This window comes from Seriola dumerili, unplaced genomic scaffold, assembly GCF_002260705.1.
Source record: "Seriola dumerili isolate Sdu_G_001 unplaced genomic scaffold, Sdu_1.0 BDQW01000273.1, whole genome shotgun sequence".
Lineage (NCBI taxonomy): Eukaryota > Metazoa > Chordata > Actinopteri > Carangiformes > Carangidae > Seriola > Seriola dumerili.
Window position 1 is genome coordinate 2,412,199 of NW_019174528.1, and position 26,406 is coordinate 2,438,604.

The following is a 26,406-nucleotide window of genomic DNA, read 5'->3' on the forward strand; positions in this document are numbered from 1 at the left end:
TGAAAGTCACCAAATATTGCCAGAAAACCACTGAGATGGCAACATGGAGCCTTGCTGAGCATAAAAACTGAGAACAGCAGGGCGAGAGCCAGCCTGACAGCCCATGTTAAAGAAAAATATGCCTTCTTACACTCCATTAATATACTGTGTCTTCTGTGTTTAAGCTGCTTTCTAGGTTTGGTGTCCCCTCTGTCCACAGGTGGCGCTGTAGATGAAGATGCTGCACAGAAATACTCTACTGTAAATAGTTCCAGCATGAAACTAATTTTCATTTCTCTTTCTGTATGGGTCCTCCACTGTTTATTCTTAGCTAGGCTGAATCATTGGCTCCACGGACGGCTCACTCTCTAAAAGAAAAGCTGATAGCAATAGCTAGAGCGGGTCGCCCAGTAATCAGAAGGTCGGTGGTTCGATCCCGGGCCCCCCCCCCCCAGTGTCGAAGTGTCCTTGGTCGAGATACTGAACCCCAGATTGCCTCTGATGGCTGTTCCGTCAGTGTGTGAGCGTGTGCACGTGCGGTAGAGGTGCAGTATGAGTCGTCTGTGTGAATGTGGCTTTCACTGTAAAGCACTTTAAGTTAATAATAATTATCTAACAAGTCTGTTTTTGAAAAAAAAAAAGCAAAATTATTCCTTTATGTAAATGAAAAATAACATTCTGCACCTGTCAACAGCCGTCTGTCTGTCCACACACACACACACACACACACACACACACACACACACACACACACACACACACACACACACACACATCACCATCTGATGAGTTCATTGGATGTGCGCGGGGTTGATGAGGGTCATATTGTCCATCAAGGCTCAGTTTCTTATGTGCAGGGAGGAAAGAATTAATTATGCAATTATTCATGCAAATAAGCTCCTATTCAGAATGAACATCAAGAATTTGCAACATTCAAGTGTCTCTCTCTCTTTCTCTCTCTCTATCTCTCTGTCTGCCCCCCCCCTGTGTGTGTGTCTCTCTCTCCTATAATCCTGATGTGATTAAAAGATTTTTATGACTCACTGCTCTAGCAGAGCAGAAATAATGTTATTGAAACTATAAAACAAAAAAGAGACAATCCATGACAGAAATCCTTGACGTCTCCTTTGCTCTCATGATGTGGTTCTTTTCTGCTGGAAATTGCAGCGTTTGACTGTTTTTCATCAGTGTTTTCAAGGACAGATTTTCATCTGTATTCCTCTGTTGTCTCACGTGTTATCACGTATAAACAGCACCGAAAACCTTTATTCTAATAGGATTATACATTCAGATATATCATGACATCATGTTCTTTATTGTAGTGCCCCCGACTCCGATTGCACCCCCTCAGCTCCTGCGGGCAGGCCCCACCTATCTGATCATCCAGCTCAACACGAACTCCATCGTGGGGGACGGGCCGGTCATCCGGCGTGAAATCCAGTACCGAGCCAGCCAGTCCACGTGGACGGAGACTCACGGCGTGGGCTCGCTCACCTATAAAGTTTGGCATTTGGAGCCGGACACAGAGTACCGCATCAGCGTCCTGCTCACCCGGCCCGGGGAGGGGGGCACCGGAGCACCTGGGCCGCCTCTGATCAGCAGGACAAAGTGTGCAGGTGAGTCAGATCAAGCATCGAATCATTCAACCAAAAATCTAGATAGGATCTGTGGCACTGAAGCAAATTGGAGCTTTAGTTACAAACACAGAGACAGAGCTGCGCTGGCACCAGAAATAATCTCATTGGTTGAGTTAAACCTCAGTGGGCGAGACTTAAATAGCTTCTTTTTTTTTCAGATTAAAGCCTGGTTAAAAAGGCAGAAGAGGAGGAAGCTAATACTGAGGAGTTAACAATTTTAATTTTATCCTTACTAAGCTCCACCCCTGCATTAAGGTTTTCCTCGGTCACTGACAATATTCTCGCCTCCAGATATTGTTCCTGTATGAAATATTGCTAAAACTTGAATGTATTAAAAATGATGTGAAGACTTAATTATGGCAGAAACGGACGATTATTTTCGTCATTATATTTTTGAAGGGATTAAATTTATCATTTAGTCTATAAATGTCAGAAAGTGGAGAGAAAAAAAAATGCTTATCACACATTCTCAAAATCCAAGGTGACAAGGTTTTGTCTGAGCAGAAGATATTTAATTTACGATAATACGAAACCGAGAGAAGCAGCGAATGTGCACATTCAAGAAGCTGAGGAAACAGAATATTAACACAACTTGCAACAAAATTCACACCTCTCTTCTTCTCAGACTCACAACACAAACACGACAGAATGAGGCGCACAGGTGTCATGTTTCTTGATAGAAGTGTCTGTTGTGGAAACAGGAGCCGCTAAAAGCTAATGTAGCATGACTTTTCATAGCGATGATTTGCCCAAACATAAAGAAAAACCAGTTGCTGACTCCATGGTAATATTTGCATCACTCATTGCATTATGGGAACTGTAGTAGCAAAACCTAAGAAAAGCAACACTAGTAATAAAATGCATGAATATTAGCTTTCTGCCTTTTACTATGAATACATGTTGTGGTTGCTCCACCTTTTTGGTCTAGACTGAAATATGTAAATAACTATTGGATGGATTGACATACAGTTTGGTTCTGACATTTATGTCTGCCCCCCAGGATGAATGTCATCTAATTATGTGGTCAAAACTAATGACATTCCCATCAGCCTCAGTCGTACTTTGTGTTTAGTGCTAATTAGAAATTTTTCACCATGCTAACACGGTAAACTTAGATGGAGATTATAAACAAGAGAAAAGAGAGCAGGAGAGTGAGAGGGAGGCTGAGAGAAGCCGTCGCTAACTGCTAAGCTAAAGTAACCGGCGGATCTGAACAGTGTGTAAACAACTGTGGCGGAGAGCCGTGAGGGCTTGAGCTCGACTGGTGCAAGTTCAAATACACAGCGCGTAATTAGCCGCCGTAATGAAGAAAATAGCTAAATTAACAGGGTTAAGATGGAGCAGCAAAATACGCCACGAGTAACAGAGAAACGTTGGTAACTGGAAATTGGTCATTACAGTCAATACACAGCACTGTGTGAAGTACAGCCTCACAGAGACAGTAACATGGCTGTAGACTCTTAGTCCTGTTTGACAGAACATATACTGTACGTTCATATACATACATTTGTGTAACCTGTGGACATGAAGGCAAAAACAAAACAACTGAAATACAATTTGGGTTTCTTAAATTTAAACCGTCACACAATATGTACAGAACCTCTCATGGAAATAAACTTTATAATGATAATAAACTTTATTTATACAGCACTGTTCTTAATAAAGGGAATTAAAAAACAGCTATTATTTTATTTAGTATTTCTGAGCAGCCTAACTTCATCTTACAGTTAATGCACAGAGACAAAGCCAAAACCCTGTCAATAAAGCGGAGAGCAAAGAGTTCAAAACCATTGTTTATTATTAGTTGAATGACTAATTGATTAGTTAGTTATTTAATCTTTTTAATACTGAATCATTTTTTATTGCTCAGTCAATGAGTATGTCTCAGAATAAAATGTCAGCGGGAGAGTCTGAGCCCTAAATAGAAAGTGTAATAATACATGTGACGTTTTGATGAGTCACTGTGACACCACCAGTGCAAACAGCAAACAGACGACTTAAAGCACCGGCACAACACAACAAACAGAAGACCCATCTGGTTCCTCCTGCAGTTCACAGACACAGAAATCACAGTCTGTTCCTGCTCCGAGATTCACCCGAGCTGCAGCTGGAAACTGCATCAAACCGTTTTTGGCGCGTCACTTTACAGCTTGTAGTTCGCCCACAGCCACTGAGAACACAAGGTTTGTTTTGTTGTGATTGCGCCACGGCAGGTGTCTGATGGTTGAGCCGTAATAAAACGCACGTTTGCGTGTGAGGATGCAGAGCTGAAGCGCTACACCTGTGGGTTAACACGACTGGTCTGAACCTCGCTGTAGAGGAGAATCCAGTTGAAGAGCTTGCGTGGTATTAAGGTTCTCGCTACGTGAGGAACAAACATGCAGGCGGGGGCCGGACCCTTCTCACAACCTCTCATCTGTGTTTTACCCACGGTGCTTCTCGTCTGGGTGAAAAAAGACACCCCGCCGCTCTGTCAAGTAGACAGCATGACGCCCCTGTCACCTGCCACACTCTTTGATCCGCTCTCGTCAGTGTCTCCCACTCGCCCACCTCCTGTCTACTCCCATTGCTCAGATCTGAAGCTTCATCCCTGGGGAGAAAGCGGCAGACAGCGGAGGCCCAGTGACACAAAACTCTGGATGAATTTGTCTCCCTAATGTGTCACAGAGAGACATTTCTCTTAGCAGAGAAGACTCCTCTTTTTTGGACAGTCGTTGAGAGTGTGACATTTCATACTTACCGGTGCGGAGGATTTTCCCTCCCCTGGCGCCATTGTCCAGAGTGGCCGGCCTCACGGAGGCCCGGCTCGGATGCTGAACGAATGACGTGCCCGTTTTTTTTCTTTCTCCAGTGTCCATGCTTCTCGTGTGGCGACAGACAGGCGGTTTTTGGGGAAGTGCCATTCAAGTGCCGTAGCGTTAACGCTTCCTGTGTGAAATTTTGAGATTGAGATTATAGCACCTTTTGCTGATGGCGTGTTTTTCTGTTTGTGGGAGAATGACGTGATCCTGCTGAAAACTGGTTAGTGCAGGATGTATGCTACTGTCAGCCCAGTCATCTGAAGGCCTCGGTTTACTTAGAATCAAGTGCTTGTCAAATCCTCGGAAGACTGTTTTTTTGCAGCGTTAGAAATTGGCGTTCTGCATCTGGAATAGAAAATTGTTTCACAGCGATTGCACGAGCGTGTGGAGATACTAAAGACTAAAGTTTGCACCTAATCATTAAACTCACTCGTGTGCTCCGGTGTTTCATTCGGGTTCAGTTGTTCAGGCCACTGAAAGCACCGACCTCCATTAGCAGAGCGGCTGAAACACGAGAGACTCCTTTTACCTGTAAGACTAAAGTCATAATAAAATACAATTATCCTGACAGTGCTTAAAGACTCATGTAACTACTACATCTGGAATTCTTTGCTCGATCGATATGATTTGAAATCCTAGAAGTTGAATTTCAACGTATTGACACCTGCAGAAACTCATTTTTCTAAAAAATAGAAGTTCCAGCAGTGGAGAGCTGGTGCGGTGTCAGTGGTTAGTATGAGGGCGTGCGCCGATAGTCCATCATGATTCCAACATGGCTCCTGGCGGGAGCGGCAGGCCTCGGTGGCAGCTCACTCAGGCAGCTGTTAAAGATGAGGAGGGTGAGATGAAATGTGCAGACCCCACGGGGAGTCTCCCTCATTCATCCCTACTCACCTCTTGTCCAGCTTCCGTATCCCCCCCCCCCTGCCTCAGGCTAATCCCTTTGATTAGGCTAATCAAGCTGAATGTCAGTTTGGGGCAGGACTGGTGGAGGACTGGAGGGTGGAGAGGGCAGGACGGAGCCTGCTGCAGTGCCGCTGTAATGATGAGTAATGGCATGTGGAGCAGAAACTGAACATTCAGCCGGCGAGCCTCTGGTGGCGGACCGGGTTTTAGCTGGATTAGACGGTTGCACGGGCCTGACACTGCCAAAAAAAAAATCCGACAGTGACATGAAGGGTATGATACAGTTTTTTTTTGTTTTTTTTTTAAATTAAATCTTTATTCTATGATTGATCGCTACTGTTCCCTGGAGAGGTTTTAGCTTGTGTAGGTATCAACTGTGAAAACACAAATCAGCCAAACTTCCCGCCTTGGAGAACGAAACATCTTTCAAATCAGCGAGGACTCTAAAGACATTTCCTTCTGCTGTCGCACCTCTGTCCCCCTCAGAGCTCATGTCTCCTCCGTGACATTGCTTCATTATTTCTCGTAGCGGCTCTGATCTATGTTTAGCGATGCGGCGGGGCTATAGCTGTCGCTTCCACCGGTCCAGCCGCCGGTCTGCGCCATGATGAAGGCATTGCCCTCCTCTCGGTTTATCTGATGTCTCAGCAGTAGATCCAGGCCAGGCTACAGGACAGAAATAACCCCCCTTCTCCCCTCCCAGTGTGAAACTGGACATTTTGCGTGACAGGGACATGGGCATCTGCAATCACAACATTCACACATGACAGCAGTAATTAGGCACCGTCTGTTCACATATGACGCTCTGCCAGAGCCATGCAGCGGTCTCCCGCTGACCCTCATTGACGTTAGGAGAGAGGACAGTACTAGACTGTCTGTTACTTCTTCCTTTCACCTCTCGCTAACCTCGAGGTGCAACTGTTGCTGCTTCCTTTTTCCCCATCAGTGATCCTCTCTTAAACTGTACCGGGTACTTTTTTCTCGGTAAATATACACTTGCTTTGTCAACATCAATCACAAAATTGTGTTGCAGGAGAAAACAAGCATCCCATCCCCTCTGACTAGAGATAAACTCATCACGGTTTTCCATCTATCCATTTTCTTTTGCTTATCTATGCGGATGTGGATGTGGCAGCGAAGTAGCCAGACATCTGTCTCCCCCAGGCACATCCTGTCGGGAGATCTCGAGGCAGTCTGAGGCAGGCTGGGATACGCGGTCCCTCCGGCGTGCTGCGGTCAGGGAAGCATCCTGAGCAGAAGTCCCAAGTGCCTCAGCGGGCTCTGTTCAGTGTAAAGGAACAGTGGTTCTCCTCCACAGTCCTTCTCCATACGTGGACATCCTTGCATCTTGTGAACTGATTCTTTCAGTCAAAGCTCATGACCAGAGGAGATGGTTGGAGTGTAGATCGATGAGTAAATCCCCGTTGATCAGTGCAATCCTTGCATAGATACATCAATCTCATGCTTACTTAACTCTACTTAAATCGCCCTAACTTCATCCTGTGGGTCAACAACTCCCTCATCAACTACTGGCTATGAATTACAATCATATCAACCTGCAGATTCCCCCTCATGTAAAAAGCATTTTTGGCTTTGACTTGCAGCAGCAGTTCCAGCCCTGTAGACTCAACTGTCGCTGAGTGACTGACGGATATCCTGAGCGATAAGGTTACACCACTGGTTGTTAGTGCAAACGAGCAGCGTTGCCAATTAACGGCTTTGTTGTCGGATTAACCGACTTCGGACCCTGCAACAAATCTAGCAACTAAACCTCAGCTACTTCCTGTAGAAGAGAGTCGGCAGTGTTACCCCTCGAACATGAGGTCAGGCTTTCCCTCCGCAGACACACCGTTCTGAGCTCGACCACGCAGCAGCTGACACAGACGTGAATAAGTAACTACAGCCAAAGTTACAGCACATTCTGTAACTTAATGTCTACGGTGATTCCTCTCAGATGAGGTCACGGTTATAAGAATCTGCATTTTAGCAGCAGGAAGTAACCGTTGGGGAACACGTAGTCTCAGTGGGCCGTGTTTCCGTCACTGTTTCATACTCGTTTCACTGTCCGACGACAGAAACAGACAAACATGTGAGTGAAAAACAGCTTTATTGAGAGTTCAGCTGTATTAAAACGCCGTATATGTGTGAGCACGGAGAGGAGGAGGAGGAGAGCAGCGAACTGATAAAGGCCTGAAAACCAGCTGACTCCAGGCAGAATGCAAATAACCTACGACGCAGTCCGGCCATATACTAGGATCTGACCGAGTCTTGTTATATTAATGGATCCAATAAGTATGTGTAATGTTAAAGGGCTCGCTTGCAGAAATGAACCCGCAGAGAATTATCAGCAACTCTGCAGTTCCCTTTAGGTCTGCGCGGCATTTTTTTTGGATCACCGTCATCGTCCTCTTTCCCAGCAGGCAGCTGTTGATAGTGAAAGACCCGCTCTGCTCTGTGTACGGTACACGAAACAGCAGACAGACACAGTTAGCAACGAGCTGGTGAACATAGTGGAGCATTTAGCAGTTATAGAGGCAGACATTTTTCTCTTCTTCTTGAGTATAAGTGGAGACCAAAACCAGAACGAAAACAACTTTGATTGGACTTAAATTTGTCTCCAGAGACGAGCCTCCAAATTCATTCCGGTGCCAGTGACTGCTATCGCTACTGCTACTGCTACTGCTACTGCTACTGCTCCTGTTACTGCTACTGCTACTGCTACTGCTACTGCTACTGCTATCACTACTGCTACTGCTACTGCTACTGCTATCACTACTGCTACTGCTAACGCTAACGCAAAACCTGTTCCTCATGACAATATTAAACCATGGCAACGTGACTTCAGCTTCTTCCCCGAGCGGCCAATAAAATCAATTATTGCTGCTTTAAAACGTCACTCTCTAGCTTGGGACACTTTTACTAGCTTTCGACCACATCTCATGGGCTTCATTGGCAAATGTGTACAATGTGGTATAACTAATTTTGATTAACCAGTGTGTCATTTTGGAAGAAGCGACTGCTCAGGGACTTTATTTTTATTTCATCTTTCTTACAATATTGCTTCTACTCTCTTCTGTACTGACAAAATACAAGAAAGTTCTACATCTAATGTAAAAGATAAAGTTCATGGTCACATCAGCAGATGGATCTGTTATCTCAAATGTTTTAGTTTTAGATTTCACATGCAGACTCATGGATTTTCCCAGTTTGTAGCTTTGGTTTTAAATGTGGATATTTCTTTACTTTACAAGAGCTGAGGAACAAAATGCTTCTTCCTCACAGTGTTTCCTCTCTGATCCCTTTGGTATCTTTTACACAAGCTGGTAAATATGAGCTCACTGTTTGCACTGATATAATCTCCGCTCTCTGTCCCTCACAGAGCCCATGCGCGCCTTGCGGGGCCTGACGGCGACAGAGATCCAGCCGCGGCTGCTGGCCCTTCAGTGGGAGCCGCTGGGCTACAACCTCACCCGCTGTCACACCTACTCCTTGTCCCTGTGCTACCGCTACTCCATGCCGACAGGGGGCAGCGGAGGGAACAACGCCACCGTCAGAGAGTGCCTGTCCGTGGAACGCAACACGTCTCACTTCACGCTGAGAGACCTGCCGCCCTTCCGCTCCGTCCACGTCCGGCTGGCGCTGGCCAACCCTGAAGGAAAGAAGGAGAGCAGAGAGGTCACCTTCCAGACCGAAGAGGACAGTGAGTGGGCGGTTTATACCTTTTATACCTCTGTGCCACACAGCGCCATCACTGTGCGGAACAGGGATGTTTTTATGTGTTCACTGAAGCTCTGTATCGTCATAGTTACTCAGCTCAGGCCTCAGAACTTCTTAAATTCCTAGTTGTCTATGCACACTCCTTCATGCTCAGATAATTATTGTGCACTTCTTACACAAATCCATGCCTTTAGTCATCCCAGTACCAGCGGAAAAAAACAAAAAAAAACCTCCACAAATATTGACTTACAAAATAAGCTGGATCAGCATAACTAAATGGAAGATCAGCCTTTTAAATGGAGACCAGTGGAACAGTAATCAGCTCGGGCCGTGGCCGCTAGCAAAATGGCAAAATGATTTTGCTTATCTTTGTATTAATATTTTCCTGTGTACATCAGCAGATTAGGCACATTCTAATGCAAATTCCCAGAGAGCGGAAGCACAGAAGGTCAAACACTTATTGTTATGTAGAATAAGCAAGACTTTTCAATGTAATTGAAAGCCACTCAGGGATATTCTTGACCGGGCGGAGAGAGTGAGAGGGAATGGCAGCTATGATATGAAACTGGCAGCATTTTTATTGCATCTTCAAAATTCATTTTGGTTTTCTGCTAAAAAAAAAAAAAAAAAATGTAATATCGCTTTGCATTCAATTTTACAGCAACACTCGAAAATAACAAGCAGTGGAGGAGATACGGGAGAGAAACAGGGAGTGCGCTTAATTATCTACAACCTACACGTTGCTGTCTTGTGGGCAGAAGGAAATACATTTACATAAATGGAATAACATAGAGAGTTTTAATGGGGTTTTAATTTTATTTATTAGATTTAACTGGTCAGGAAGTGACAAGTTGAAACACTATATGTCAAAAAACAAGCCTGATTGTTTTGCGCTGACTTTACTTGATAGTTTGAATGTCAACACCGATGGAAAGTTTTGCTTTTTGAGCCACTGAATGGCGGTCTGACAACCTGACAGTCCCCAATCCCCCTGTCACACGGAGAGCCGCCATCACCTTCACAACTACAGTAATTGAGCCGCAGCCGGTGACAGTTCCTCCTGCCTGTTTCCTATTGGGCTCAACAATCAAACAGCGGTGCAGCGCTTTGCTTACGCTGTGTCTCTGCCGCTTGGTGGGAGCAGCCTTGGCTGTCAGGGATTCATGGATGCAGCAGCATTTTCTTCTATGGCGGGGGGGGGAGGGGCTTCGCCTACCTCAGCTTCAGCTTCTTATGCAGAGAGACAGGCCAAAGAAGTTGGGTGTTGTCTCCTACAAGATCAAGCGTTCGGTAATTCAGTCACATCTTACACACAGACGGAGAGCAGAGATCCAGAAAGAGAGGGACATCACGGAAAAGGAAGGTCTGACAGGACGAGAAACATGAGCAGACGGGTTGTACAAAAACAAAACAAAAACTGCAGGTCAGACAAATGTGAAAGGAAGAGAAAACAAAGGTGAACAACAACAACAAGGGGCGGAAAAACTGTCCAACAAAACATGGACCGTCTCCTTACGGTTCGGTCCACAGCGGCTCATATCTCAGCCTGAAGCTAGCGACTCAAGGCTACGTTAGCCGCTGCTAGCATAACATACCTGAATATCCCAAACTGTCCGCAGTAGAGTTGCATTATGGGTAAGGTGGGTGCTGGGTTTGGACAAGGAAGAAGAATGCATGAAATAAAAAAAAAAAGAAGAAAAATTTGAATCCTTTTTTTTTAAACTATGAAGGTGAGTCCAGCAGTGTTGTAGCTCGAAGCTGAATCGGTGGAGTGCTCGTTTATTCACACATGCTGCCCGAAACAGAAACTTCCAGTAATGAGGAAATGGACTTTAAATGTGAGAAAACTGAATCTGAATTTTTTTTTTTTTTTTTTATTATTCCTTTGACATGACACCTCTATTAGCAACAATCGCTTTTGTACTTAAGTGGGTATTTCATTCCATAATTTAGCTTCTTTAACAGAGAAGGGACGCTGTGTAAAAGCTGCTTTGTGCGTTATTTAAAACATCACACTTTTGTTCAGGGCATAACTGAATGTTCCTACATTTTATAATGGAAATAAGATTCACTCAAAACAGATGTAGCCAGGTTTATTTTGGAATTATTTCAGGTGAGCACCAGTTTTTTATTTTATTTTATTATTTTTTTTATAATCCACAGTCTCTCATTATCCATCCCAACTTCAGTCACGTACAGTGGGGAGAGAGAGAGAGCGGTCCCTGCTGCTTCAAAGCCTGTTTTATGAAAACTTTTTTTTTTTTACTTCCCTGTGCAAAACTATCAGACGTAGTCACATATTATTTCAATGACTCTCTCAGATTTAGATCCTTTTTAATTCTCATCTCGTGACTTGTTAATGCTAATGCTAATATCACTAAGAGCCAAGAATCCAATAAGGACGATTATTTATTACTTAGTAAATTGTCCTGCACTCAAAAACTATCTGTTCTCCTTTAAGCAGATGCATCTTATTAAGCCCCAAAAAATGCAGAGAAGGTTCTCTGGTAGTTCACAGGTTGGATTACTTTGCTGTTTCTTTGTCAGTAAGGTGCTAAGGAAGAAAAATCGACTGTCATCCTCCAAGACACGGTGCTCTATTATCAGACAGTAGAAGCCAGAATCTCAATTCATCCTGAGGGCTGAGAGCAAGCCAGTCCACAGTTTCCTTTCATCACCTCCCTTCAGCTCTGTCTCTCTGCTCCTTCGTTTTTTTCGTCCTCCTCCATCCCTCCCCCGGCCCCTGTGCTTTTTCGTTCTGTCAAAGGTGTTTTTACCCCCTGGCATGCCTGCACAAGAGTCCATTAACTCGAGACCGGAGCTGAGTGTTTGTTTCAGAGAAGGTTGTTTTTCTTTTTCCCCCCTGCTGCAGTTCCTGGCGGCATCGCTCCAGAGTCCCTGACCTTCACCCCGCTCGATGACATGATCTTCCTGAAGTGGGAGGAGCCCATCGAGCCCAATGGTCTCATCACACAGTATGAGGTAGGATACCTCGTTAGTCACGCAAGAAATCTACAATCCAAACGATACAGCTGCCTTTGCATCACACGCTAATCCTCTCCAGGTGTAGGATGTTATTTTACCCTTGCCAATATCTATTTTATTCATCCTCCTTCGGTATAAAGACTCAAATCAAGGAAAAGTCTCCTCTGCAGGCTTTAAACACTACTCTGCTCCCCCTCTTTGATTTCTCCCCGGGCTTGTTTTTCCTGTTTCTTGCCCAAATGCTCGTAACACACATGAGCCTAAGCCACTAGAGTGGGGAGGACCCACTTTTCACAGTTCATGAGATTTACTGTACATGTTCATATGGTAATGAAGCTGAGGCACAGACTTCAGGCTGTAATTACATGGGGGACAACCATTCTAATTACTTATTTGCCTAAGAGATGCCTCCACAAGGGGGCAACTTTAAATGTTTCTAATTAATTATTGAAGGCCCCATATTAACCGTAGACCTTTGCAGCATGGCTTTTTTCTTTAAGTGCACGCGGAGATCCGCTCGGGTCGTCTGATTGGCAGAGAAACTAGTTTCCATTCACGAGCTGAAGTTTGGAAAGAGAGGAACTAGGCAGGCGACTGAATTATGCTGTAACGTGGGTACGAATACAGATGAAGTGCGCTTGCCTCTCACCTCCACACTGCTACTGCTCTGGATGTACAACAGAGCACGAGGCATGACGGATTATTGAGATCTAATCCAGCACCCGTGTTTGAGAGTCAAAAATCTGATAACGATATTGGTTGGTTAAGAAAATGTGACGGCGCCTGTTGACTCTCACACAAACCTTGACGAACTGTATTGCGTTCGCAAGCACAAAGCTGCATGATGGGTTGAGTCCTCTGAACCCTGACCCTTGAGTAAAACCTTTGCGGCTGTGGTCGTTTCAGGAGCGCTGGCTATCTGCAAACTCCAGGAGCTGTTTGTGAAAAAAACTATTGTCCGGTCGCCCAGTCAGTGAAGCTGAGGTTCTCTGATCTGAGCAGCAGCAACGACGCTGACTCTCTCCTCTGTGCCAATATCCATACATTAAATGGACTAATTTTTCCGCTGGACCAGTGCAACAATAGAACAGACATGAGCTGCAACGCTAAGCTAGCTAGCAACAGATACACCGACTGTGCAGATGGGAGTGTGTGTGTGTCTGTGTGACAGCTCATCCTCTGACTGCGCTCTGCACGAGAAAACACCGCCAGTCGATCTCGTATTTCTTCCCCTCTGTAGCACCACATATATATACACAGACATTTGCACTAAAGGGACAATATTTTACACTTTTCCAATGTCTTATATGAAGTTTTGATGTCAACAGATTTATATGTTTGTGATTTTAAGTAGCAAAAATCATCTGGAGCTCAATGAAACGACAGGGGGTTTTGTGTCAGCCTCTCTTCTTACAGGAAGACAGTTTCTGAGTGACAACCACAGACGATGGACTGAAGCCTACTCATGTGGCTTGGTCAAATTTGGACTAAATTGCTCCAGTATTTCAGAATAAAACAAACTACACCCACAGGGCTCTAATATTATTATCCATGTGAAATGATATATTGGCTTCCTGACTTCCAACGATCGCCAGCTTAACGTCAGAATCACTTCAAGCTTGTTGTTGTGTTGTTTTGATACTTTCAGTATTTATATAGAACCTAGACCTGCTTTATAATTAAAAGAAGAACTTTATACAACATCAACAATCTTCCAATCTTTTTTGTTTTTTTGTTTGTTTGTTTTTTTTTTAACAAAAGACTTTCCGTCACCTGGAATTATAGCTGTATGTAAACATATTTTAAACAAACAATACGATTCAACACAAAGACATTGCAAAGTGGTAACTAACATTACAAAATTACATCACAAGAAGACTTACCTGTACGAAATATAAAACCTGTTAGGAGAGGCAGAAAAACAAGAGAATGAATTACGTTATTGAAAAGTTTGCACATAATAAAACAGTAACAAATATGTCACCCATCCGTTTATTCATCTATTCTTGAAAATGATTATCCTGCTGCTCATGGTCACGGGGGGGTTGAAGCTTGTCCCAGTGAAACGCCATGCCACCCTGAGAGTAAAAAGTTTAAATGAAATCGGTTGAGGTTAAAGACATTTATCAAATAGCAACAAAACAAAAAAAACAAACACACAACATCATGCTGGTCGTCATTCTTACTTGTCATCTTCAGTACGTCTTGTTGTTTTTCTCTGCTTTATCGTCTAATCCAGAAAAACTGTAAAATCAGGCCAACAGCGGTGTAGAGGAAGAGTGTGACACAGAGTCTGATTATCGGCGGCTAACTGCAGCGTGAGATTTATTAGATCTGAGCAGAGAGGTGACATCTTTTTACAGGAGTCCTAAGATTAATTGAGAGGTGCTTCTCACAAGAGAGAGTTTCAAATAAAATGCCAGTGAAATTCAATCTTCCAGGTGTGAATAGAAAACTATACGCTGAGTAAAGCAGATCACAGATACTGTGCGTTCTTCTACGGGCTTATAGAGTTAACAACCGGGGATTTGGACTCTGATTAGACGTTATGTTTGGATTTTTGTTGATTTCTTGTTTTATTTTGAAGTAGTTTTCCCTGTGTGTCCTCTGCTGTTTTTACTTCCTGTCTTTGTCTTGTTCCCCCTCCATGGTGATTGACTGCCCTGCCTCTAATGTGTTACACCTGTGTTTTGTTACCTGCGCCCGAACCGACCCTGTCCGAGAGTCTGCACATGTCTGCATTTCCTCCATCAATTGTAATAACTTTGGTGACCCTCTGACTTTTCCTCTAGCGCCACCATCAGTTTTAAATTGTAACTAAATACCCGTAAAACAAATGGCTTTCCCATCAGCCTCAGCTTTAGTGGTATTTAGCAAAATGTTAGCATGCTAAACAGCTAAACTAAGGTGGTAAACATTATACCTGCTAAACACCAGCATGCTAGCTTTGTCATCCAGATCATGTTAGCACGCCGGTGTTAGCATTTAGCTCAAAGCGACGTTGGGCCTAATTTCACGCTCACTGAGCTACTAGCGTGGCTGTCGACTCTTCCTCTTGTTTTAATTCAGTGTCGTCTTGTCCTCGTCCCCAGATCAGCTACCAGAGCATCGAGTCGTCGGACCCGGGCATCAACGTGCCGGGTCCTCGCCGCACAGTGTCCAAACTGAGGAACGAGACCTACCACATGTTCTCTGGCCTGCATCCCGGAACCACCTACCTGGTGTCGGTCCGCGCCCGAACCGCCAAGGGGTTTGGCCAGACGGCGCTCACCGAGATCACCACCAACATCTCCGGTGAGGCCTTGCGCAGACTGCTGCAGTTGTTGTGGTCTGATCAGCTGTCATGTGCATGAGTGTACGCTGTGATTGGGTCGAGGCTGACAACAACACTTCAAGATAACCTTTGTATTTCCCCAAAAAACCTTGTTCTCAACTCAAAGGAAGTGCTGACTATAGCAAAGAAGTAATGACTTGTAATTCCCTCCTTTTGAAGAGCTCTTAATTAAATTAGGTGTATACATTTAGACTATAGACAAATGATCCTCATTTTCCTTCAGCCAAGCAGACCTGCTGTGCCTTTGTTTGATGCAGACCTGAATTGTAGAGAACACGAATGTTCAGCTTGAACGGTTTGGCTGAAAACAGCTTTATTCAGCCAACATCACTGCAAACGGAGTCTGTGTTTACCACTCAAAGGCGACACAGCAGCTCAGAAATTAGAGGAGCAGCGTTTGCAAGTGAAAAGGTTGCAGGTATGGATCTTGAGTCTTGAGACTGGAAAAATGCATCTGTGGGGAATGTGAAACACTCTTTTCTACAAATGGGGGATCTGCTGGCTGTTTCACTACTCACAGTGTGTTTACTCTGATGAAACACCACATGCTATAGTGATGTTTTCCCAGTAACCGTATGAGGAGTAAGTGCGGTGTCTGGATGATTCGGCTTTTTGCAGGAATCCATGGAAAAAGAGTGAAAAGTGAAAGTCACTTCCTCCTCCCTCCTTCCTTAAGAGAGCTGAGCTGGGAACATGATGCAACCTGAGCAACCTGCTGCTCCGAGTCTTTTTTGTGTTGTTCATAACCTACGTCTATATTCGTCTGTCGAGGATCTCAAGTGTGAATTTTGTGTCTCAGAAGTTAAGGTTGAGTAACCGTGAACCAACCCAAAGATTCACTAACCTTAAAAACCTTTCTCTTTCTCTGACTTGAATTTCCTACTTTCTGTCCTAAAAATCATTTTTATAAACAAATTAACGGAACATGGAACTGAACAATATTGTCAACGTTTTAAACATACGCTTTGACGTATATGATTTTCATCATCATCAGTCTTTGCTTTATTTTTAGTAGACTGTCAGACTCTTAATTAGCGGAAGATAATACATTCGGAAAAGATAATAAATACATCCACAGATCTACTGTGTGTTCAATCAAAGCTAACGCTCAACCCGTAGTGTTAGCGACAGACTAGCGACCGTGTTTTGGTGCTTACGGTGGTTATGATGCTACATTTGTGTAAAGCTATATGAGATGAAGGTGTCAGATCAGAGGACTTCGATTATTTGCTTAGGAAGGATGATAAGTGACATATTTCATCAGTCTGAAGAAACCTTCTGGTGAATTAGTGGCTGCTGTTTGTGCAGAAACACACGTAGAGAAACACCTGAAGTAGCTGATCAAATTGCAGGAGCTGCAGTTTCTCAATAAATTTAAAATGTGTCGCAACATATGAGCAGTGAAGCTGTGGTGCTGCAGAGATGCTCCGGCATAATCTCCAGATGTTAAATCCACATGCCAAAATAATCTTATAATAATAATAATAATAACGATGATAACTTAACTTTTTTTGGATGATGTAACAGACATGGATAGAAGTGACTGCACTGGGCTCTGCAGGAAGTAGATGACTGAGGCATGTTATTGCTGATGCAAAACATAGCGCTTGGTTTGACTTTTATTCTCTACGTAAAGGTTAATATTTGAAAAATATCAGTGTAATTATTATAAATATCTTTGGGCTCTACTGGATATAAATATATATAAATACTTTCTTTCTTTTGTTGTTGCTGCGACACCACGCTGTGGTTAATGCTGCCCGTTCGCCATCCGTTCTTGTTATCTGTACCTGTTCCATCTGGTTCGAGAAGGTGGCCTCTGTGGGCTGACAGCTGTCAAGGTATAACATTCAACCTACAGTGTCACGCGCTCCCTCTCCGGGCGGTGTTGTCTGGAAGGAGCCAAGCGGGAAACCGGCAACCGGCTCCTACACCGATTTGGTCTCAAGCATGGAAGTGTAATGTCGCACTGTTAGTCTTTCCCGTAATTCATGCTGGATTTAACCACCTAACACGATGCACCAGCTGAAACGCTCCTCTATGTATAATGCAGACCTCAGCTGCTCGTGTGTCTGTGAGCGTGAGTTTGTGTGTGTGTGGGGGGGTTTGACAGTTTAAAAAAGCAGATTTTTACAACAAGCGTCTGAAGCAGAAACATTTCCACTTCCATTCTGGAGCCTTTTTTTTTTTTTTTTTTTTTTGTTTCAGCTTATCTGTTGTACCAGGATAGCCATTTGCTGCACAACATACTGCAGTTAATTCACTCCCCGTAGTAAACAGAGATGGGAACACTCAACCTCATTGTCCCCAGAGCTTTTCTGAGGTTGTGCAGCTTTGAGATCTGTCCTAATTATATTATAAGGGCCTCTTGTTTTCTCTGTAGTTGGCTGCTGTTTCTAGTCATCATCAGTCAATGGCGTTGTGTGGGAGGCCTCCACACACTACAGTGCACAGGGGATGTGTGCGGGTAATGAATAAAGATGGCACACTGTATCTTTTCATATAGGGGAGGATAAATTACTAAAATATCCAAGCAGAAGTGCAGCTACGTGTCTTTTTAAACTCTCAAGTCTAAACAAAACATATTTGATCTTTCCCAGGAAATGCAAAAATTAAATTCTGGTTTCCTTCAGCAGTATTTCAACTTATGTGGCTCTGCCGTAACTCCTCTTTGTTGTTGTTGTTGTTGTTTTTTTTTTATTTTTCCTGCTCCAATTCTTCTCCTCAGCCCCGGTGTTTGACTATGAAGACATCCCCTCTCCGCTGAGTGAGTCGGAGAGCACCATCACCGTGCTGCTGCGCCCTGCGCTGGGGAGAGGAGCTCCTGTCAGGTACAACTAATACACGCTTCACTCCTACACCAGCATTCATTCAGCGCTCCTCCACGCTGTGATATTTATAGCTGCTGTCAAAAAGAGAAGAAGGTAGAGAACCAGATAATAGTTATTTCGGCTTGTAGCATAGCAGACGCCATTTTAAGAGCAAGGTGTGAAGAAGCAGAAAGGTTTTCTACTCAAATGTTGAATGTTTTTGTATAAATTACAGGGGGTGGATTTATTCAACAGCCGACTGCCCTGATCGATCTAGTGACCGACAGAAAACCATAAATAAATAGTTGACCATTGTCACTACTTCCATCCTGAAACTTGACTTACCACAGCGGACAACCCGTGTCCCTGTAACGACACCGCAGTCCGACGTCAAAGATACAGTAATGTCGATTAGGCTTGGGCGCGATATTTCTCGCCTTATGAAGGAAAAGAAAAACAATTATTGAGGTGATAATATTGATATCCACTAAAGACAATATCAAATATCTATATCTATATAGATATAGATATAGATATTTAGCATTTTGAAGTTGTAATTCATCATGTTTGGTTCATATTACAGAACATAGTAATTAAAACACAGTACAGTACAGTGTATTTAGATAGTATAAATCGTGCATTATAATTTACATATATTAGTTATATGTATTATAAAAAATAAACTTCCAGTTTTACATTTTGTGGTATCTTGCATCACTACTCCAACTGTGATTAAGTTTGTTTTTTTCCCTCTAAATTCTCATTTGTTATACAAAACATAATTATGTTTTTTTTCCCCTCTGAAGTGTTGACTCACTCTTTAAATGGGAAATTGCGGTTTCATATAACTTGGATCTTAGTTTGATAGTTTTGGCCATCATTTCCTGTCGTTGATTATATTATATTATATCGTATTCACCGAGTTAATTGCTGAGATCTGGGAACACAAATAGAAATCACAGAGGATGAAACAAACAGCCAAACTTATTTGGAAGAGAAAACAAAGACGCATGGTAAACTTATTACCGACTTATTGTAAACATCCATCATCCATCACAGTTTAAAAGACTGGCTTCCTGGTTCGACTTTGAACCGCCATTCCTACCATCCTGTTATTACCATTTTTACGTCCGAGTTTCACCTCCAAGTAAAAGTGGTTTCGATAATTTGGCGAAACTTTTATTCCACCTGTTGTTCCCGGATCTCAGTGGTATAATTGTACAGTGTTGGATCAGTTAGTTTTTCAGCAAATTTACGTTTAATTGTGCCCATAGGTGATAGAGAGCAAAATAAAAAAAAAACCAGACATACAATAAGTGTGAAAGTTATTTCCCTACAGCCCCGCAGCCTTCATTAGCAGATGGAAACTGCATAGTTGTCATGGAGATGGCTAACTACTTGGGTTGTGTGATGGAAACTAACCGTCTCTGTCCAGACAAGCTTTTTTATCTCCGTATCAGAAATAATCTCCGTCCTTACTGACACGCCTGAGAAGGCAGATCATGTGATCAGCCAGTGTAAACAGGGAGCAGATAATCCACTCTGCAGGTGTCGCTCGGTCGCAGAAAATTCTACAAAAAAAGGGCAGAGATTTCTTTGCCTGGACCGACGACAAGATCAAACTGTTACTGAAAGTAACACACGAGGAATCAGGGCAGGAGACATCGTTACTGATGAGACCCAGTGTGTGTTTTGTACTGTGTTGAAGTACACTGTCCTCCCACAGCGCCTACCAGGTGGTGGTGGTGGAAGAGGACGGGTCCCGTCAGGTGAGGAGGAGGGAGCTCGGCACCGTCGACTGTTTCCCGACACCGAACTCCCACAACGAGGCCCAGGCCAAAGGGGCGCCGCATTACTACACGGCAGAGCTGGCTCCCAGCAGTCTGCCCGAGGCCACGCCCTTCACCGTGGGCGACAACCACACCTACAACGGCTACTGGAACAGCCCTTTAGACCCCACCAAGAACTACCTCATCTATTTCCAGGCCACCAGCAACTTCAGAGGGGTAAGAACTATTAAGATGCCCGACAAGGCTTTTGTTTCCAGCGCTCAGACATGCTGCTTTTATGCTTTAGCAACCTTGTCAGTCAATTTAGATTTGTGTAGAGTGAGTCAGGAGGCTGGAGGCACTCTGGGAGAGGAAACAGTCCTCTGCATAAACAAGGCTTTATTTATTTCCAAATGGGCTGATGTATGTTATGCATTTTCAGGACCGGCTCTTGGTCAATTGTTTCCTGCTGGTGAATCTAAGACGTGTTAATGTTGCATCTTTTCTCATTGAAACAAAAAAAAAAAAAGGCGAACAATGACAATTTTTTTTTTCTCCCTAAAAAAATACTTCAAAAACATCACACAGGCAACGTGGCCAAATGAATCTTAACAGCTTTTAGAAGATAATTGCTTGCCGAACACAATGTGTGCTCCTGCATTTTTTATTTTATTTTATTTTTTTGTGTAATTGTCCAGTTGTCAGATTCTTTCACATTCAAGCTCTTTAAAAACTTTAATAGTCTTTTTTTTTTTTTCCCTTCAGGGAAAATCAAACACTGCCTCACAGGCTTAGAAATATCTGAAAAGGAACTCATTGAGCAATTGGAAAAGTGACTGAAGCATGAATCGGGGGAACGTGCCGGCCGGCGTGCACAGAGGTAGCGAAAGCAAATGTTCTTTAAATCATTACGCACACATGCAGCTTATGTGTGCACGCCTTCCTTAAGGTTCTCATCTAAATATCAGCACCTGGCTGCTCTTTGAGGATTCAGCCCAGAGTCAGGAAGGCCGGCGGTCAGCCCTCCGGTCCAGGTCAGCACCAACATGCTGTGTGTCGGCCTGGATCTGAAACCCACAGTGAACTTCAGCCGTGATGAAGAGCCATTCCAAAGGATAAAGCTCTGCTGGCTCAGCCGACACAACAGACTAAATATTATAATTCATGTTGATGATTTTCTTCTTTCTTTCTTTCTTTTTTTTTTTTTTTGTCCTGCAAACATTTTCATCTCCAATCTATTATCTAAACTATAGTTGTGTTTCAAGAGAGATGGGCTGCTCAGGGAGAAAGGCAAAAAAAAAAAAAAAAAACGAATTATTTTGACAATTACCCTGGAAAAATTAGATGTACGAGGCTTTCTATGGACCACGAGCTGCCGTTGAATTGAAACAGTAATTGCTTTGGCAGATATGCCTTCAGTGGGGCTTGAAAGATGCATGATTGGTGCTGCCAGTTTCTTGTGAAACACACAAGCGGGAAACAAACGCACACATTTCCAAGTATTTATTTTTTTAATTTTTTTCTATCATGTCTGCAGGAGTCATTTGGCTCTTTAGAAATATCTAGATTACTGCTATCTATTACACTGAAAGTGAAAATAACAGCATGCTGATATTTTCCATTTCATTTACCCTTCCCTTGCATTCATTCATTACTCATCATCTGGTGATAACTCTCCCCAGTTTTTCACTTAGTGGATACACTGGCAAGTGGACTGGGAAGGGTTGGATTCACCCAGGGTTCTGATCTGTTCTTGATCCAGCTCCAGATTCATTAAACTAGCAAATCTATTATTGAATCTTTTATCTGTCCTTGTCCTTTTTTTTTATTTTTTATTAGCAGCTAAATTCACTTCGAACACCTTTCTTCTTCAGCCAGGCTTATCACCACTTTCATTGTTTTAAATGACAGTTTGCATCAGCTGTAGCTAATTAATTTTAATACTGCGCCTAAGTCACTTGATGAAACTCCAAAATGAGACTTGTTTGAAAGCTAGTGCTTCAATTAAAGGAGCTAGATGTAAGTTTTGCTACTGCTACATAGCTAGCGTTAGCATTAACAGCTGTTTACTCACCAGCCTAGAAGAAACTCATTCTCTCATTCTGTTAGCTGCACCAATCAGTATTATTTATTTTAACAATGGATCAAATGTCTGTGTGTGTTTTGTGAAAATCAGCAGAATTATAAAACAATTCAACAGTTCCAATCAGCTGTATGAAGTTTTAGCATCTTTAAGCAACTGTAGTGTTTAACTGCAACCACAGGGTTGTTCAGGTCGGAGGACTTGTGGTGGGGAACGTAGTGAAGCGTTCAGCAGCTACAGAGGCAGAAAGAGACCAGAGACGATATGAAAGAGAGAGAATATTGGACTTGTGTTTGTCGGCTGGGCAGGAACTCAACTTTTAATGAATGCTAATGTTGCGACAGTCTGCCAACGTGCGCACCGTGACGGATTTGAAGGTGTGCAGGGTTGCGGGGATGTCGCTCCAGTGCGGATGATACGTTCATTCAACATTTGGTGTCTCGTTTGGCTCGTCTTATTTTCAGGTTTGAGATTGTAAACATTAATTAGTTCTACCACTCAAAACTGTAGTGTCTCTGTCCATCGGACAACAGAGGATGATTACACATCTCAGCTGAATCTATGAATTTTCATTATTTATAACTTTATTTCCAAACAAACGCTGAACCATAATGCATTGTGTAAGGGATTAGGAAGGATTGGTATTTGATAAGCACATCTAATACCGGAATCATATTCGATAAAACGCTGCTGAAATCCACTGGGGATTCTGCAGTAAACTTTAAATCCCTTTTCTTAACAAGATTGGCATTAGACTTCTTCTTTGACCGGCACCAGTGTGTCTGTACCAAAAGGCCAAAAAGCCCACCTTGACAGAGGACAAGATGACACATGACGTGCGACCTACCGCCACTTTAATAACCCCCGGGTGGGAGTAAATATGACTTTTCTGTCACTCTGCGCGATGAGAGGAGATGAGAATCCACTTGAAATGGATTTCCAATTAAAAAAGGTAATTTGGCAACTGTTTTAGGTGAAAGGTTTTTGACTCCAGTCTCAGAGCACAGATTAGCATAATTGCCCATAAAGACTGATTTAGCTTCCTTAAGTCTCAAATTGGTAACATGCCCTTCTATCTTCGGGATAGAGGTGGCTGTTTTTTTTTTTTTTTTTATTGTTGAGGAGGGTGGGGGGGGTCGGAGCCAATCAGGGGACCAAGGTGAGGGACCTCACATGATGCAGGGGAGCAGAGGTGTCTCATATCCCAAGGAGATGTCTTCCGTGTGGAAATTTCAATTATTTCCTCCACATAGTAAAAGGTCTGGGTGACTTTGACATCGGCCACCTGTCTCGCAAGTTTTAGACAAGATTATGGATTTCAACAGACTGACTCATAATTAAGTTACACTGGTGGTTTTTTTTTTTGTTTGTTTGTTTTTTTCCCATCATGCTAATCATTGTGTCGTCATGGTAACCAAGCCAAATGAATTAACTCTTAACTCGCCTTTTCTGTCTCTACCCACAGGAGACCAGAATAAACTGCATTCGGATCGCTCGCAAAGGTAACGCTCTCTTTTCTTTGAGTCACGAAGGTGCTGCACATCTCATTTTCACATCAGTAAGGTATTATCAAATTAATTATAAATCACTGTATGTGAAACATGGCAAGCACAGAGGCTGTCTGGTGGTCTGTCTTTGTGCTTTTGTACAGCTACTTCATTGGGCGGCTGTAGAGTTTTACAGCGCACAGAGGTGGTGTTCTTCTTTCGGTGCAGATGGAGCTTCAGCTTTATGGCACCTGCAGATGTTGGAAAATAAAGTTAAGAGTCAAAGTGAAACCAGTTCCTCCAGAACTCTATTCCACAAGGAAGAAAACCTCATTTTGAAATTACACTGACATTTGTGATAATGCTAATTAGTAAAAGTCTGGCCCACGTTACCCGACACTACATCATGCAGTTCATTGAATTTGACAAAGACAGCAATGGAAAATTAAAAACAAAACAAAAAACAAACTAAAAGCGTTATTTAATATTTTAGTTTTTATCTGCTTTTAACAAACTTCAGTTGATAGTTCAGACATGTCTGAGCTGCCGCTAAAAACTAACTGACAAACCTCGGTCCCCATCGCTAGCTCGGACTGATCCTGCAAAATACCAGTAATCAGCCACACCCGGCTTCTCCTCTGACGCCCCTCTTTCACTATAGCACACTGGGGCATCAGTGGTATGCTATGGCGTAACGATACGGAAAGGCCCGCCCTCGCAAGTTAACAGGGATTTGTTATTTAGCTGTGTGACGTATGAAACCCTCACTGGAGCTCAGCCATGGTGTCGACGGCTTGTTACACTCAGGATGCATCTTGTATCATAAAGAAAATAAAAACACCATGTGGATCCGTTTAACAAGGTTGAAAACGTCTTAAAAATATGAAATAGAAAGAGTCATAATTGACGTTTGCAGTTGGAGGTTTTCCTGTTTAATGGACGTCTGTCTTGTAATTGTAGAGTTTATTTATGTTGTTGTTGTTGCTGTTGTGCCACAAGATGCCACTGGGACAAACTGGCAGCGAGGCCGTGGCGGCACCATATGCAGCTCTATTAATACAACTGATATATGAGTTGCATTTCTGCTGTTATCTGGCCATTAGCTGCTGAAGGCGATGCAACACGCGGTTACAAACAGAACTCTGTATATTTAACAAAACGCTTACCGGTAACCACAGGTGCCACCAAAATCACCCCGAGGAGTACAACTTTAAAAAGCTGATAAATATTAATATTTCACTCATCAGCCTCATTGTTGAGATGTGGGATCACAGGGTTCCTAGTGACAGCTTCATAACCGCAGTTCTGGGGCAAATACATTAGCAACCAGACAGCTTTTTAACAAGTTCCTGGTAAAAATCCTTTTTTATCTAAACCACTTACTCTGAGATGAAAATGAATGCGAACCTCACATTTATCACTTTAACTCAGTTCTCACTGTAAGATTTGTGTTATATTTTGCAGAGCAATGATATGGTTTTTACCTGAGGGGTGCGCACACGGAGGCTTGCAGTGACGTGAATTGGAAGATTTTTAATGGATCATAATGACTATAATAAGTAGATAAGATAATCGTACTATATTGGGGACTCATTTAACACGTCTGCTCATGTGGTTGCCCCATGGACCCCTTTTGTGTCTTACAGTGTTGTATCCCCGTGTCTCAGCAATTAAGCTGCTGAATAAAATGTTATCATTATCTATTGTAATGAGCGTGCATGTGTGTGTGTGTGTGTGTGTGTGTGTGTGTGTGTGTGTGTGTGTGTGTGTGAGAATATGAAGGAGGTTATAAAAAAAAGTAGGAATTCTCAAAATGCTACCACGATAGCGAAAAAAGCACCAGGGTGAGACTGAGGCCACCGATTGTCTTTTCCTCTCAAACATAATGTTGAATAAGTGATTTTCATTCTCTGAAGTAATCACAACCACAGTAAGATTTTGTGTGTGTGTGTGTGGTTGAAGCGGGTTTCAGCTATGTGGTACAGGGCGCATGTCAGAGACTTCAGCAGTTATCCTGGATCAGGCTGCTACTTAAGGGATTTGACATGGACTTAGTGTTGTTTTGGGTGCTGCAGGGAGGAAGCACCACCACCCCCCCACCCACCCACCCCCCCACCCCCCACTGTGCCAATCTCTCCTCAGCAGAGACACTGGAGGAAAGGTGAAAGCAAACATGCATCCGTGTTCTCACTCTGTTTCTCTTGAATCACTGACACTGACATTTGGCAAACCCCTTTTGGGGCTTTGATGGCTTTGAAATCCAGAATGCAGCAACGTTTCCTTTTTTTTTTTTCTTTTTTCTTCTTCTTCTTCTCTTTTTTTTGTATTTCTTTCCCTGGGAGAGGAAGCGACCAGGAGTATTTGCTTGAGAGACAGACACAGATAGAAGCCTCTCAGTTCAAACAATAGGGGAGGAGGGGAGGAGGGGGGGGGGCAGACAGACAGAGGGTGAAATGGAGTTGTCCCCCCCGCCCCTCCCCCATCCTCCCGACTGAATTATGCCTGAAGTTTGTAGTGCTCTTGAGAAAGGTGGCAGTTAAATTGGATTCCACTCCCAGAACTCTTTCTTATCTGAAGTGTGATGACATCAAAGAATCCTGCCTCACTATTGTCTGCCAGCGTGTCACATAGGTAGAGTAGGGGGAGCTGGGTTACAGGCGTATTTATAGAAGCCATTTTTATTTTTATTTATTTATTTATTTTTTTTTACTGTAGTTGTGCATATATGACTGTGGCAGGCAGGCGGGCCCAGAGGACACGCTGATGTTCCTGCAGTTCGCTCAGAGGTGGCACAGAGGTCCTGTTAAGACCATCCTTGGCTGCTTTTCATTTCCTGTCACCGGCTTCCCACACACAGATGCTGCCAGCTGTGTTCACCAGAGCGCCTGGCCAAACCAC

At 43.3% G+C, this 26,406-nt stretch overlaps 1 protein-coding gene across 1 annotated transcript in view; it reads left to right on the forward strand.

The window, feature by feature from the left end:
* Positions 1–26,406, forward strand: part of LOC111230536 (receptor-type tyrosine-protein phosphatase U-like) — a 197,375-nt gene that overhangs the window by 119,568 nt on the left and 51,401 nt on the right. The window contains exons 7-13 of the mRNA XM_022757294.1: positions 1,302–1,595; positions 8,703–9,023; positions 11,913–12,022; positions 15,118–15,319; positions 18,088–18,190; positions 19,896–20,175; positions 23,487–23,523. Coding sequence (XP_022613015.1) covers positions 1,302–1,595; positions 8,703–9,023; positions 11,913–12,022; positions 15,118–15,319; positions 18,088–18,190; positions 19,896–20,175; positions 23,487–23,523 — 1,347 coding nt within the window. The remainder of the gene's footprint in view (positions 1–1,301; positions 1,596–8,702; positions 9,024–11,912; positions 12,023–15,117; positions 15,320–18,087; positions 18,191–19,895; positions 20,176–23,486; positions 23,524–26,406) is intronic.